Genomic DNA, 16,349 nt, shown 5'->3' on the forward strand with positions numbered 1-16,349 from the left:
CCTTACCTGAGACTGGATAATTTATAAAGGAAAGGTTTAATTGACTCATAGTTCTGCATGACTGGGAAGGCCTCAGGAAACTTACAATCACAGTGGAAGGCAAAAGAGAAGAAAGCACTTCTTTACAAGGCAGCAGGGGGTGGGGAGTGCATGTTGTAAAACATCAGTTCTCCTAAGAACTCATTCACTATCAAGAGAGCAGCATGGGGGAAACCCTCCCCATGATCCAATCACCTCCCACCAGGTTCCTCCCTTAACACATGGGGATTGCAATTCAAGATGAGATTAGGGTAGGGAAACAGAGCCAAAAGAGATCATTCTGCCCTACCCCTTTCAAAGTTCATTTCCTTCACAGATTTTAAAACCAATCATGCCTTCCCAATAGTCTCCCAAAGTATTAACTGAAAAGCCAACAGTCCAGGGTCTCATCCAAGACAAAATCCCTTCTGTCTATGAGCCTGGAAAATAAAAAACAAATTAGTTGCATCCAAGATACAATGGGGGTATAGGAATTGGGTAAATGTTCTCATTCTAAATAGGAAAAATTGGCCAACACAAAGGGGCTATAGGCTCCATACATGTATGAAATCCAGTGGGGAAGTCATTACATCTTAAAGCTTCAATAATATACTTTGACTAAATATCTCATATCCTGGGAATGCTGATGCACGGGATGGGCTCCCAAGGCCTTGGACAGCTCCACCCATGTGGCTCCAAATGGTACAGTCACCACAGCTGCTTTCATGGACTGACATTGAGTGCCTGAAGCTTTTCCAGGTTAATGGTGCAAATTGTCAGTGGATCTACCTTTCTGGTCTAGAGGATGGTAGCCCTCTTCTCTCAGCTCTACTAGGCAGTGCCCCAGTGGGGACTCTGTGTGGGGACTCTGACCCCACGTTTTCACATTTCCCCTCTTCATTGCCCTAGTAGAGGTTTTCCAAGAGGGCTCTGCCTCTGCAACAGAATTCTGCCTGGATATCTAGGCGTTCCCGTACATCCTCTGAAATCTAGGTGAAGGCTGCCAAGCCTCAATTTCTGACCTCTGCAAACCTATAGGCCCAACACCAGGTGGAAGCCACCAAGGCCTAGGATTTCCACCCTCAGAAGCAATGGCCTGATCTGTACCCCAACACCTTTTAGCCATGGCTGAGGCTGTAGTGGCTGGGATGCGGGGTGCCAAGTCCCAAGGATGCACAGAGCAGTGGTGGGGCTCTGGACCTGGCACAGGAAATGATTTTTTCCTACTAGGCCTCTGTGCCTGTAATGGGAGGGGCTTCCATGAAGATCTGTAAAATACCCTGGAGATACTTTCCCCATTGTCTTGGCTATTAACATTTGGTTCCTTGTCACTTATGCAAATTTCCATAGCAGGCTTAAATTTCTCCTCAGAAAATGGATTTTTCTTTTCTACAGCAAGGTCAGGCTGAAAATTTTCCAAACTTTTATCCTCTGCTACACTTTTAAATGTAATTTTTAATTTGAGATTGTTTCTTTCTTCACACATGTTTGCATACAATTTTACAAAATGCCTGGTCACATCTTGAACACATTGCTGTTTAGAAATGTCTTCCATTGGATAGACTAAAGTATCTCTCTTAAGTTCAAAGTTCCACAGATCTCCAGGGCAGGGGTAAAATGCCACCTGTCTCTTTGCTAAAGCATAGCAAGTGTGATGTTTGCTCCAGTTCCCCAAAACTTTCTCATCTCCATCTGAGACCACCTAAGACTGGACCTCATTGTCTATATCTCCATCACCATTTTGGTCAAAATCATTCAAAAAGTCTCTAGGAAGTTCCAGATTTTCCCACATCTTGTTGTCTCCTTCTGAATCTTCCAAACTGTTCCATTACTCACTTCCAAAGTTGCTTCCACAGCTTCAAGTATCTTTATAGCAATGCTCCACTTATCTCACTACCAATCTTCTGTATTAGTCTGTTTTCAAACTACTTTAAATAACTACCTGAGACTGAGTAATTTATAAAATAAAGAAGTTAATTGACTCACAGTTTCATGTTGCTGGGGAAGCCTCAGCAAACAATCATGGCAGGAGAAGCAATCACCTTTTTTACAAGACAGCAGGAGAGACATTGGGGGGCAGGAGAAGTGCCCCACTTTTATTTAAACCATCTTATCTCCTGAGAACTCAATCACTATCGTAAGAACAGGATGGGGGAAACCACCCCCATGACCCAATCACCTCCCACCGGGTTACTCCCTTGACATGTAGGAATTACAATTAAGGATGAGATTTGAGTGGGGACACAGAACCAAACCATATCACTACTTCAATCTCTTTATTTGCTGTTGTTGTTTTTCAGGCTTTTTATTTATGTCTGATTTAATCTTTGTAGATTGTATTTTGCTAGGAATTTATTCATTTCCTCAGTTATTGAATTTGTTGGCATATAACTATTCATAATAGTCCCTCATGATCCATTCTTTTCCTAAGATGTCAGTTGTAATGGCTCCACTTTCATTCATGATTTTATTTTACTCTTCCCTCTGTTTTCTTAGTTAGTTATGCTGATAGTTTGTCAATTTTGTTTATTTTTCAAAATGCCAACTTTTATTTTTGTTAATTTTTCAATTTTTTTCTACTCTTTATGGGATTTATTTCTGTTCTGACTTTTTAAATTGTTTCCTTCAGATAATTTTGGGATTTTTTTCTACTTTTTTAAAAAAATGTTGTTTTTTAAGGAATAATGTTAGGCAATTTGTTTTAGATCTGGATCTGATCCCCACAGGCCACAAGTACATGTTACTACATTATTATTTTATATATTATATCATGTGTCCTAGTGTCTTAGCTGCAACTTAAAGAATATACCATTAGGCCAGGCACAGTGACTCATGCCTATAGTCCTAGCAGTTTTGGAGGCTGAGGCAAGCAGATCACCTGAGACCAAGAGTTTGAGACCACCCTGACTAACATGGAGAGACCCCATCTCTACAAAAAAAAAAAAAAAATTAGTTGGGCATGGTGGTACATGCCAGTAATCCCAGCTACTTGGGAGGCTGAGGCAGGAGAATTTTCTTGAACCAAGGAGGTGGAGGTTGCAGTGAGCAGAGATTGTGCCATTATACTCCAGCTCCAGCCTGGGAAATAGGAGCAAAAGTCTGTCTCAAAAAACAAGCAAAAAACAAACAAACAAAAGAATATATGAATAGTTTCATACTTATCATCAGGGAACTTATAAAGGTAAAATTAACTAAACACAATGTAAACCTCTGCTCAAATATGACATACTGGAAAATGGGAAAACACCATATGCCATTGTGAAAGATATGGCCCTCATTACTCCAAGATACATCAATCACATATACTGGAAAATTAGAATATAGTTTCTCCCATTTCATGACTTCTGAAACTTCTCTACCTTGGCATGCGTGCTCAGCTCTCTAGTGGTTTACTCTGTGTTCAGGGAGTCCAAGGATTTACCAAATTGTCATCTTCCTTCCTCATCTTTTCCCAGGAGGTACTTTTCCCTATTAAGAAACCAACCTCAATCTTTCTTTCTCAAAGACAGGTGAACTTATTAGCATACAAATAAAGAAAATCTGTCTGATTATTTCTTTTTCTTCAGCATATTACTGACTACTTAATGCTAATTTCTGCCATCCTCTTCCTCTGCAATTTATTAACTCTACTCAAACTTTACTTTTTGATGGCTTTCTACTTGAGCATAGACACTCTTTGAAAATGTCAAAATGGACTGATAAGTTTACATTTCTGAGTCAATTTTCTTTTTGATTATGTATTTTCTAAATTAATTTTATATGTGTCACATAGCCCGTGACTTTTATTTATTTTCATATTTGAAAATATTTCATTGACAAAAATGTATATTTTTGAGGTGCACAGTGTGATAACTTTATATATGTATACATTCTTTAATGAGTACTAAAATAACATTAATTAGTACACCTGTTACCACCCACGGTTTGCCCTGCGTGTGTGTGTGTGTGTGTGTGTGTGTGTGTGTGTGTGTGTGTGTGTGGTGAAGACGCTTGGAATCTGCTCTTCCATCAAATTTCAAGTAAAAAATTTGATATTATAAACTGCAATCACCATGTGTTACACTGGATCCCCAACATGTACTCCTTCTATAATTAACCCCTCTGCTCTTCTTCTCTTCTAATACCATACCTGTCAAGTGAAGTTTTTCTCTCTTGCAGCTCAGGGTGACGTTAATGAAGCATACAAATGACATTAAGACACAAAATAGCGCTGGACACAGTGGCCCACACCCTTAATCCCAGCAATTTGGAGTCTGAGGCACTTGAATCACTTGAGGCTAGGGAGTTCAAGCACAGGCTGGTCAACATGGTGAAACCCTGCCTTTTCTAAAAATACAAAATTAGCTGGGCTTGGTGACACACGCCTGTAGTCCCAGCTACTTGGGAAGTTGAGGCACAAAAATTGCTTAAGCCTGGGAGGTGGAGGTTGCAGTGAGCCAAGATCACACCACTGTACTCCAGCCTGGGTCCAGACAGAGCAGGAGACTGTCTTAAAAAATAAAAATAAAAAGAGAGAGAGAGAATACAGAGACAGGCATGGTGGCTCAGCCTGTAGTCCCAGCACTTTGGGAGGCTGAGGTGGGTGGATCAATTTGAGCTCAGGAGTTTGATACCAGCCTGGGCAACATAGTGAAACACCATCTCTATGACAAATAAAAAAATAGGCTTGACATTGGTGGCTTGTGGCTGTTGTCCCAGTTATTTAGGAGGCTGAGATGACAGGACTGCTTGAGTGCAGGAATTTGAGGTTGCACTGAGTTATGGCTATTCTACTGCACTCCAGCCTGACCAGCAAAGGGAGATTCTATCTCTTAAAACAAGCAAGCAAACAAACAAAAATACAATACCTGATTCTAATACTTATTACCTTGGTAATCTCTGACAACCTACTTGCTTTATCTAGGTTCTACTTTATCATCTGAAATAAGGAACATATATATATATATAATTGCATTTTAGGTTTTGGGGTACATGTGAAGAACATGCAAGATTGTTGCATAGGTACATACATGGCAATGTGGTTTGCTGCCTTCCTCCCCATCATCTATATGTGGCATTTCTCCCCATGTTATCCCTCCCGAACTCCCCACCCCCTGCTGTTCTTCCCCTAGTTCCCCCCCACAGACCTCAGTGTGTGATGTTCCCCTCCCTGTGTCCATATGTTCTCATTGTTCAACACCTGCCTATGAGTGAGAACATGAGGTGTAGAACCTAACTCACAGAGCTGTTATGATGGCTAAATTAATTGAGACATGAAGAATCCCTAAAATATAGTACTCAGTAAGTGTGAGATATTATTATTACCTGGTAATTTATATGACCATCCTGAAAATTCATTTTCAGTACAACAACAATGTGGTAGTATTTATAATCACATGACAATACACCGTGCATTGATTCAGGTTTCTTTGGCTGCACATGGGATTTTATTTTATGAGGGTGAACTAAGGAAATATTGTAGACACTGACACTTTCAATAAAATCTTAGGAGTCCTAAAAAGAGTAAAGAAAATCAAAATACATAAGAAAGTTAATGAAAACAACCATGTTCAAAAGGGAAGGTAATGATATCATTACATACAGATCACACCTCGCTTGCATGTTGAAGGTCTGTAGCTGTCCAAGGACATCTGTAACAGCCAGCAGATAAATACAGTATGGTATAGTGTGTTTTATTACTTTTATTTGCTTTGTGCAGGTGGAACAATCAACTGATGGAATCAAACACTGAAGTCAATGAAAATATAGTGCATTCGATATAGTGCATATTGATAAAAATTATGAATTGTCAACTCAGTGGGAAAGAGACTATAAAGTTAATTCATCATAGAATGGTTCTCTTACCCAAAGATGTAAGAACAACTGGAACATAAATTTTGACCACAGATTATTGCTTTTTTTAGATAAAAAGGAGAAAATCCATGAAAAAAGGCAAGAACAACTAGAGGAAATGTATAAACCCGAGAGTTTCTATAGCTGTCTTCTAAACTTTATTATAAATGATATATCTACTCGTGTACACAGAATTGGCTGACTGAAATAATATCAGGTGCTCAGCAGAATACAGATTATTGAGCTACAAAGTTTGTTCAATTAACAGACTTATATGTATAAATAAAGACATTGATAAGGAAAAGGGGGATCCTAATGTTTGGTATAGTTATTATTCAAGCACATTTATAAGACATAAAATCATCACACATCATATAAAAGACCAGTATTAAATGCAGTGTCAAAATACACAAGCAATAAGTATAAAGGCTAAAACAGATGGAAAATGATTATATACAAAAAATACATTAAAAGAAACATACAGAAACAAACACACACACTGCAAATTTATTTCAATACTTAATAAACACACTAGAATCCTTGCCACTCCCTTCTGTAATGACTACTATTTCCCACTCCCACCCAGCATACTAGCTTTCCTTGTCTTCCATTTTTCTTTGCCTGTATCCATCTTGCACATCTTACTGTTATATAAAATGGACTTAGTGTGAATATAATTAATTGGTCCATCAAGGAAGGCAAAGATTTCTATTGTTTTTTTTTTCACTAATCTACATATAGCAATTAGAATTGTCTATCATGCTTTAGACATATGTAAATAAACATTGAATCAGTTATGCTCGTTATGTCTTCTGGAGGTATAAAGAGAAAAAATTGATGACCATAACCTAATTTATAGGAATCATATGGTGCAAAATTTAAAGAAAAATATTACGTAAGTTTTTCCATGTACTTTGTAGAGCATATTTTACATCTTTGTTTCTTAAACTGTAGATCAAGGGATTCAACATGGGGATAACCAGGGTGTAAAAAATGGAAGCCACTTTATCAGTGTCAGAGGATTGACTAGACTTGGGCTGCACATACATGAAAAGCAAAGTCCCATAGAACACTAGGACCACCGTCAGGTGGGCTCCACAGGTGGAAAAGGCCTTGTGTCTGCCCTCAGCAGAATTCATCCTGAGAATGGCTACAAGGATGAGCAGGTAAGACACAAGAACTAACAGAAGAGATGAAATCAAATCAAAAGCTGCAAAGATTGAAATTATCAATTCAACTTCGTGAGTATTGGAGCAGAGTAAACGTAACAAAGGGAGACAGTCACAGTAGAAATGACTAATGACATTGTAGCCACAGAAGGGTAAAGTAAAAATCTTTAAGGTGACTAGGAGAGAAATGAATGTGCAGTAGAGATAGGGGATTGCCACCAGCACCTGACATACCCTTTCTGACATGATTACTGTGTATGGGAGAGGGTTACAGATGGCCACATAGCGGTCAAAGGACATTGCTGAGAGAATAAAAAGTTCATTACCAATGAACACAAAAAAGAAAGCCAGCTGTGTTGCACAAAAATAATAGGATATTGTATTCTTATCCACAATAAAATTTACTAACATTTTGGGTCCCACAGCTGTTGAATAACCAAGATCAGTGAGTGACAGGTGCCTGAGAAAAAAGTACATAGGGGTTTGCAGCCTGGAGTCCAACTTGGTGAGGATGATCATCCCCAAATTGCCCATCACTGAGATCACATAGATCATGAGGAACAATGCAAATAATGGTGCCTGCAGCTCAGGAATATCTGTGATTCCCATGAGAATGAATTCATTCACCACTGTTAGATTGTGGTTTTCCATCCAGGTTCAGCAGAAAACCTATTCTGGATAGAGACATCAACATAATCAGTATCTTTTCTTTATTATCTCCTGAGAAATGTTTTAGTATGTAAAGTTAACATAAGATATATATAAATTTCACTGTTTGCGTCATTTGAAAACAAACATATCTCTCACAAATAAAAACACATTTCAATATAATTCAAGATAGAGATAAGACAGGTCAGCAGTTTTCATTTGGTTTTGATTTTACTCATCCAATGACATTTTGTAATATCTAGAGACATTTTCTTTTTAACAATTTGGAGATGGGCTACTGTTGCATCTAATTGTTAGAAGCCAGTAACCTGCTAAACATTCTACTATAATTAATACTGAGCCCATCCGAATAATCAGTCTCAAATATCAATAGTGCTAATGTTGAGAAACTCTGATTATATACATGAATAGATGATAGATAGATAGATAGATAGATAGATGGATAGATAGATTATGGATGATCATATAGATTCATATGAGAGAGAGAGAAAGAGATACAGATAGATATTCATGTCTGAATAGATATATAAAGAAAATTTTTAAAGTTAAAAATGTTAATACTGTGGATATTTGATATATGAACAATTCTTGTACTATGTTTTTAGAGATTGGTCATATTTATAGATTACAATTACTATTATGACATAATATAATTTTAGTTATATAAAACATTTCTGTCACAAATTTCAAAAGTGCATAAAACAATAGGCTTTAAAATGTCATCCAGTGACAGCTCTTTGGGTGGTACAGCTGAGACTTTAATATATTTGAAAGATCTTAGGCATATGAATAAAAGCAGCTTAACAGATAACAGTGGCAATTATTTGTATTTACCTAGCAAAAAATATCAGGAAATGTATGGATATCGATATATTCTACAACTGTATCTTAATATATGCCATGTTTGAAAATTTACTTTAGGCAAATAGTGTAAGTTATCTAAAACTATTTGTTCTTATATCCAGAACCAACATGTCCCTGCAGAATTGTTAGAAAGGATGAGTGAAGGTTAAGTGATTCAATGTATCTGTGCTGCCTAGAAGTAGTTCTAAAATATCAAGCACATTATGAGTTTTCTTCTTCTTGTTATTTAATTGTGACAGTGCTTTACTTGAAAGAGGTTTTCTTTGCATATTTACATATAAATTATGACTGCGAATTAACTTCTTTGCTAGGATCATAATGATGCCTAGGTGGGTTACAGGTCAAGTAGGATGTAATACTTGCAATTTTGGTCAGTTCTTCTCCACTCCCCCAATTCAAGACTGAACTTGGGCAATTGGTATGCTATTTTTGTGGATTACTTTTCTATTTTTCAGAATTTTAATAACATTTTAAATAAATTATTTTGACATAAACTTTATTAAACATTAATCTTCCCATAGTTTTATTCTCATTATTGAGAAATACTCTCTTGAATGTAAACTTCGATTTTATTTTATCATACAAAATCTTAGGGGATTTTAAGGACATCTGAACAAATCGGGAGATAATATGGCCCTCAAATTGGTTTTGTATAATGAAAATTACTAAAAGCTCTTTTTGGATAAAGGGATACTATAGATTAGTGAAAAGAAATGATTAAAAGTCACTTTATTACGCAATTACATAGACACAAAATAAATACACAAAACATGAGATATACATGGATTTCTAGTTGTGATTTGAAATCCTTCTGGACATGCTGGTTACAGAAACTAGAAAATAGAGCATAATACATAATGCAAATAAACATATATATAATCAAATAAATGTATATCTAAATATCCCCAATAACTCACAGATTTAAAATATACTAGAGCATGAGATGGAAGGCATGATAATGTAAGATAATTATTATTGGTTAAAAAAATTGTAAGCCCCAATGTTTCCTGAAAAAAAAAGGAAGAAAGAAAATAGTGTTTACAATGAAAATCATAATAATCATAATTTTCAGAGTTAGCTATGAAAAATAAACACACACAATTTTGTCACATTAAGTATAAAGAAGATTACATATAATTTGAACTTAAATTGATTTTTTAAAATAAAATTGTGACCTCCTTCTATCCTACCCTGACTCAATGAACATATTTTTCTTATATTACATACATGCTAATGTTTGCCAGTAGATAGAAATGTTATGTAAATATCTTTAGGAAATATGATGATAAGCAGCATAAATCTTGTATTTTGTTTGCTTGTTTTGTACAGTTTGGCAATCCAGAAAGGCAAAAAAATAATATCATCATTTTTAAGTCCCTATTTTCTTGTTATGTAAGGAAACATAAATGAGCTTCCTTTCACCATCTTTGGAGTTCTCTAGAAATAACCAGATTGCTTTTTTTATATTTTGGTATCTTTGTTGAATATCAATTATATATATATATATATATATATTTTTTTTTTCCCATTTATTTATTTTATTGCATTTTACGTTTTGGGGTACATGTGAAGAACATGCAAAATTGTTGCATAAGAACACACGTGGCAGTGTGATTTGCTGCCTTCCTCCCCATCACCTACATCTGGCATTTCTCCCCTTGCTATCTCTCCCCAGCTTCCCACCCCCCACCATCCCTCCCCTATTTCCCCCCAACTGACCCCAGTGTGTAGTGCTCCCCTCCCTGTGTCCATGTGCTCTCATCGTTCAACACCCGCCTATGAGTGAGAACATGCGGTGTTTGATCTTCTATTATATTTTTTAAAACTACAATCTTTGAGAAAATAATATCTGCTTTTGTCAACTCTTAGTGGAAATTGAAGTACATTCTGAAAATTGTATTGTGCCATAAAACTGGGTACTTAACAGTCTCCTAATTTTATTTTCTACAGTTTTGAATGTTTTTTTCTGTGCATACATTTACTCAAAAAGCCTCATAAGTTTAACAATTATTTTCATATTCTAATGTAAGGTAGAAACCCCCTTTTTGTCTCATCAAGAAGTGATGAATCATATCTACACATGTATTTAAATAATCAGTGAGTGTTAAATTACTGTTAAGGTATCTAAGAGCCTAGAGCATGTGAATAACAAATATTTGGAAGGACATGAACGTGAGTGACTAAATAGTTGCAGTTTCTTCATTCTTTCACTAAAAATATATTTATCTCCTTGTAGTTGTGCTTTGTTTCCTCCAAGTTTTGGCCTCAATTAGAGAAAAATATTTTATGCAAAATAAATACTTTACAAACAATATCATGATGGTGCTTTAAAGATGCTTATGAGCATTCAGCCTGTTAAACCATGTAAAATACCTACAAAATTATATGAAAAAACGGAGCACTGTTATTTCAGCTCAGGCATTATTGAGTAAAAGAAATCCTAGAGCAATGAATCAGAGATTGTCACACTTTACTATGGTTATGTCATCAAATTAAAGTGGCAGTTTGCCAATATCACTAAAGCATTGTATATATCTGTAATATATGGCACCACAAGAAACATTCTTACTTTTTTTTTTTTTTTACCTGTAATGAAGCCTCTCTCTTGACTCCTCCATGTGTCTCTAACATGGCACAGTGAGAACAATTTATCAATTTTTTAATCTTTTGAGACTCTCCCTGAGGAGATGGAAGGCAATTTGTTGATAATCTCTAAAGCATGTAAGAGCATAGCAAAATGTTTTGAGGCTGTGCATTTGCTGTAGAAGACAATTTGTATTCACTAGTATATCAGAGTTCTCCAGAAAAACAGAATGAAGAGGAGCTGTTTAGATAATTGATAGATAGATACATGGATAGAGATTTATTATGAGAAATGGTTTTATGCAATTATGTAGGCTGATGATTTCTGTAATTTGCTGTCTTTAAGCTCCAGGAAAGCTGGTTGTGTCGTTTCAGTTAAAATTTGAAATATTGGGAGCTAGGGGAGCCAAGGGTGTAGATCACAGTCTGATTTAGAAGGCTCTAGAATCTGGGATGTCAATGTCTGATGGCAGGAAAGGAAGGATGTCCTAGCTTAAGCAGGGAGTGAACTCACCATTTCTCTTTTTGTTCTATTCAAGGCCTCAATTGACTGCAGTGATGCCCACCTATATTGGTGAGGATGATCATTATTTTGCCTGCCAATTCTTCCTCTTCCAGGAGCATCCTCACAGGGACACCCAGAAATAATGTTTACCAGCTATCAGGACATCATATAGCCTAGTTAAGTCAGCACCTTAACCATCAATACTCTATCCTTTGTCAACTTGGCAAACATAAACATGTACTTAAATCACACATAGTCTCTAAACATAGACAATAACAAGGTCATAGTTGTGCTTTACATGACACAACTATCCTGCATGTAAATAATAACTCACTAATCCCTTATTCCAAAGAGGAAATATATTTTTTAAGTGATATTGACTCTTCTCCTGATGTTCTTAGAGTAAAATTTTGTAATGTAAAATTAACAACATTTAAATATTGATATAAAGTTCACATATTCTATTTATATAGTAAGGGAATAAAAGAGAGAATAAAGTATCTTTACTTAATAAATATGTGCACATATTTATAATAAAAATAAGGTTGAAATTCTCATTACAATCGCAGGCCTCATTTCTGTAACTGGCCACATGATTATAACTGCTATTTATAACTATCTTCTATCCGTACTGTTTTCCCTTTGTCTTTAGCAAGCATCTTAGCTGCTCATGGGTTTCTTCCTTGTGAAGTGACCCAAACATTTATTCCTGAAGAGTTTAGGCAATTAGCAGTTCTGGCTAGTTTGGGCTATTACTGTTTTCCATTAATAAGAAATTCCCTAAGGGACATCTCATATTCCAGACTTATTCTTCCTTGTATTGTGAAGTCATCACCCAATTTTCCCTGGAAATTCAGGATCAATTATGATAAATTCCTGCTTTGTCTATTGATTCAGTAGCATGAGGAGCTCAAAATGGCTGGGTAAAAGTCTAAACTTCCAATTCTATAGAATTATTACTACGTCTCTAGTTGGAAGCATTCATTCCTCTGTGACTAAGACCTGTAGGCTGCAAAGCTTAAAGTCAATGGAGCCGGAAGCAGAAATTTTGAGAGTGGGTCACTAGGGTTAACAGTGAGTGATGTCACTCCCATTTCCATCTCTTCATTCCTAGACTCCTAAATTCAGACTATGGCAAAAATACAACAATATACTGGAGAGCAATTCGAAGTATATATACCTTTGTTGGGAACTTTTCCCAGCTTTTCAAGTTATTGCCATCTATTTGGATTGTAATTAAATTTTCAAAACCAGTTTCTTTGGGATGATGGGCAGCATGGCAAGACTAGTGAATTCCATGATCATAAACGCATTGCTATACTTCTTTATCTGTGAAGTGAGTTTCTCGATTATATGTAATGCTGTGTGGAATATCATGATGGCACATAAGGCATTCTATAATTTGGAAAGTAGTTATGGAAGAATTGCTTGCAGAGAATGACAATTTGTATACAGAATAAGTATATATTGCAGTAAGAACAAAATGCTGCTCTTAAATGATGGAAAGAGTCCAATGTAACTAAACACCTGCTAGGTAGATTGCTGCTACCACTGGGTAATGGTGCCACATTAGTGAATATGCATTTTTCTCTGCTGCTGGCAGATTGGACACTCAGCAGTGACTATGGCCAAGATGGCCCTCATGAGCAGAAGTCTATGTTGCTGTGAGACCACACATAGCCTATGTCCCTGCCACCATGTACACTTTTTTGTGAGCCCATTGGGAAATGACAGGGTGCCTGAGGGAAAAGGCTGACTAGTATCCACAGAATGAGTTGTACTATTGATTTGCATAAAATATAGTACTCAGTAAGTGCGAGGTATTATTATTGCCTGGTAGTTTCTATGACCATCCTAAAGATTCATTTTTAGCACATCAACAACAGTAGTAATATTTAACCTCACATGACAATGTACTATGCAATGTTTAAAGTATTCCAATGAAATATATTCATTCAAGTTTCTTTGGCTGCACATGGGAGTTTACTTTATGATGGTGAACTAAGGCAATATTGTAGACTTTGATACTTTCAATAAAATCTTAGGTGTATTAAAAAGAATAAAGGAAATCAAAATACATAAGAAAGTTAAGGAAAGCAACCATGTGCAAAAGGCAAGGTAATGATATCATTGCATGCAGGTCAGGCCTCACTTGCATGGTGAAGGTCTATAATTGTCAGAGGACATCCGTAACAGCCAGCAGATAACTACAGTATAGTACAGTGTGTTTTATTACTTTTGTTTGCTTTGTACAAGTAGAACAATCAACTGATGCGATCAAACAGTGAAATCAATGAAAATATACTGCATTCGATATAGTACATATAGATAAAAGTTATGAATTGTCAACTCAGTGAGAAAGAGACTACAAAGTTAATTCATCATAGAATAGTGCTCTTATTCAAAGACGTGAAAACAACCTGAAAACAAATTTTAACCACAGGTTGTTACATTTTTACATAAATAAGATAAAATTCATGAAAATGGCATTTATTAAACAAGGGCAACTAGAGGAAAGATATAAACCTGACAGTTTCTATCAGTGTCTTCTAAATGTAATCATAATTGATATATCTAGTTATGTAAACAGAATGGACTGACTGAAACAAAATGAGGTGCTAATCAGAATTTACAGATTATTGAGTTACAAAGGATGTTCAACTAACAGACTTCCATGTGTAAATAAAGGCACTGATAAAGAATGAGTGGGATCCTAATATTTGGAATAGTTATTATACAAGCACATTCATAAGACTTAAAATCATCACATACATATCACGTAAAAAACCAGTATTAAATGCGATGTCAAAATATACAAATAAAAATATGAAGACTAAAACAGAAGGAAAGTGCTAATGTATGCAAACACACAAAACAGAAACATACAGAAACACACACACTGCAAATGTATTACAATAGCTGATAAAAACACTAGTATCCTTGCCCCTCCCTCCTGTAATTACCACTGTTCCCTACTCAAACCAAGCATAATAGCTTTCCTTGTCTCCCTGTCTTCTTTGTCTATATCCATCTTGCACATTCTACTGTTATATAAGATGGGCTTACTGTGAATATAATTCACCTATCATCAAGGAAGTCAAATATTTCTACTGTTTTGTTTATTAATCTATGTATAGCAATTAGAAGAGACTATCATGTTTAAGACATATATAAATATATGTTGAATCAGTTATGCTTATTATGTTTTCTAGAAGTATACAGAGCAAAAATTGATGCTGATAACCTTATTTATAGGCGTCATATTTTACAAAGTTTAAATAATAATATTACATAAGTTATTCCATGTCCTTTGTATGGCATATTTTGCATCTTTGTTCCTTAAACTATAGATCAAGGGATTCAACATGGGGATAACCAGGGTGTAAAATATGGAAGCCACTTTATCAATGTCAGAGGATTGACTAGACTTGGGCTGCACATACATGAAAAGCAAAGTCCCGTAGAACACTAGGACCACCGTCAGGTGGGCTCCACAGGTGGAAAAAGCCTTGTGTCTGCCCTCAGCAGAATTCATCCTGAGAATGGCTACAAGGATGAGCAGGTAAGACACAAGAACCATCAGAAGAGATGAAATCAAATCAAAAGCTGCGAAGATCAGAATTATCAATTCAATTTCATGAGTATTTGAGCAAAGTAAAGGTAATAAAGGGAGACCGTCACAGTAGAAATGACTAATGACATTGTAGCCACAGAAGGATAGAGTAAAAAGCTTTATGGTGACTAAGAGAGAAATGAATGTGCAGTAGAGATAGCAGATTGCCACCAGCACCTGACATACCCTTTTTGACATGATTACCATGTATAGCAGAGGGTTACAGACGGCCACATAGCGGTCATAGGACATCACTGAGAGAATAAAAAGTTCACTACTAATGAACACAATAAAGAAAGCCAGCTGTGTTGCACAAAAATAATAGGATATTGTATTCTTATCCACAATAAAATTTACTAACATTTTGGGTCCCACAGTTGTTGAATAACCAAGATCCATGACAGCCAGGTGCCTGAGGAAAAAGTACATAGGGGTTTGCAGCCTGGAGTCCAACTTGGTGAGGATGATCATGCCCAAATTGCCCGTCACTGAGATCACATAGATCATGAGGAACAATGCAAATAATGGTGTCTGCAGCTCAGGAATATCTGTGATTCCCATGAGAATGAATTCATTTACCACTGTTAGACTGTGGTTTTCCATCCAGGTTCAGCAGAAAACCTATTCTGGATAGAGACATCAACATAGTCAGCAGCTTTTCTCTATTATCACCTAAGAAATGTTTTAGTATGTAAAGCTAATGTAAGTAAGATATATCTAAATGTCACAATTTTCGACATTTAAAAACAAACATATCTCTCACAAATAAAAACATGTTTAAATATAATTCAAGATAGAGATAAGAGAGATCAGTAGTCTTCAGTTGGTTTTGATTTTACTCAATCAACAACATTTTCCAATGTGTAGAGACAATTTCTTTATCACAATTTGGAGGTGGGCTACTGTTGCATCTTACTGTTACAAGCCAGTATGCTGATAAACATTCTACTATAATCAATATTGAGCCCATCCCAATAATCAGCCCCAAATATCAATAGTGTTGAGGTTGAGAAACTCTGATGAGATACATGAATAGATAGATGATAGAGATGGATAGATAAATAGATAATGAACAGATAGATTTATATGAGAGAGA

At 36.0% G+C, this 16,349-nt stretch overlaps 2 protein-coding genes across 2 annotated transcripts; both read right to left on the bottom strand.

Annotated features, from left to right (window-relative positions):
• Positions 1-6,728: 6,728 nt before the first annotated feature.
• On the bottom strand, positions 6,729-7,673 carry LOC116554431 (olfactory receptor 8K3-like). The gene has a single exon (XM_032282402.1). The coding sequence runs from the start codon at positions 7,668-7,670 to the stop codon at positions 6,729-6,731; it is 942 nt and encodes a 313-aa protein (XP_032138293.1). The 5' UTR covers positions 7,671-7,673.
• A 7,241-nt stretch (positions 7,674-14,914) lies between these two features.
• Positions 14,915-15,856, bottom strand: LOC116554432 (olfactory receptor 8K3). The gene has a single exon (XM_032282403.1). The coding sequence runs from the start codon at positions 15,854-15,856 to the stop codon at positions 14,915-14,917; it is 942 nt and encodes a 313-aa protein (XP_032138294.1).
• Positions 15,857-16,349: the final 493 nt, after the last annotated feature.

Source organism: Sapajus apella, unplaced genomic scaffold (assembly GCF_009761245.1).
Source record: "Sapajus apella isolate SASKATOON/1434 unplaced genomic scaffold, GSC_monkey_1.0 scaffold14, whole genome shotgun sequence".
NCBI classification, from domain to species: Eukaryota; Metazoa; Chordata; class Mammalia; order Primates; family Cebidae; genus Sapajus; species Sapajus apella.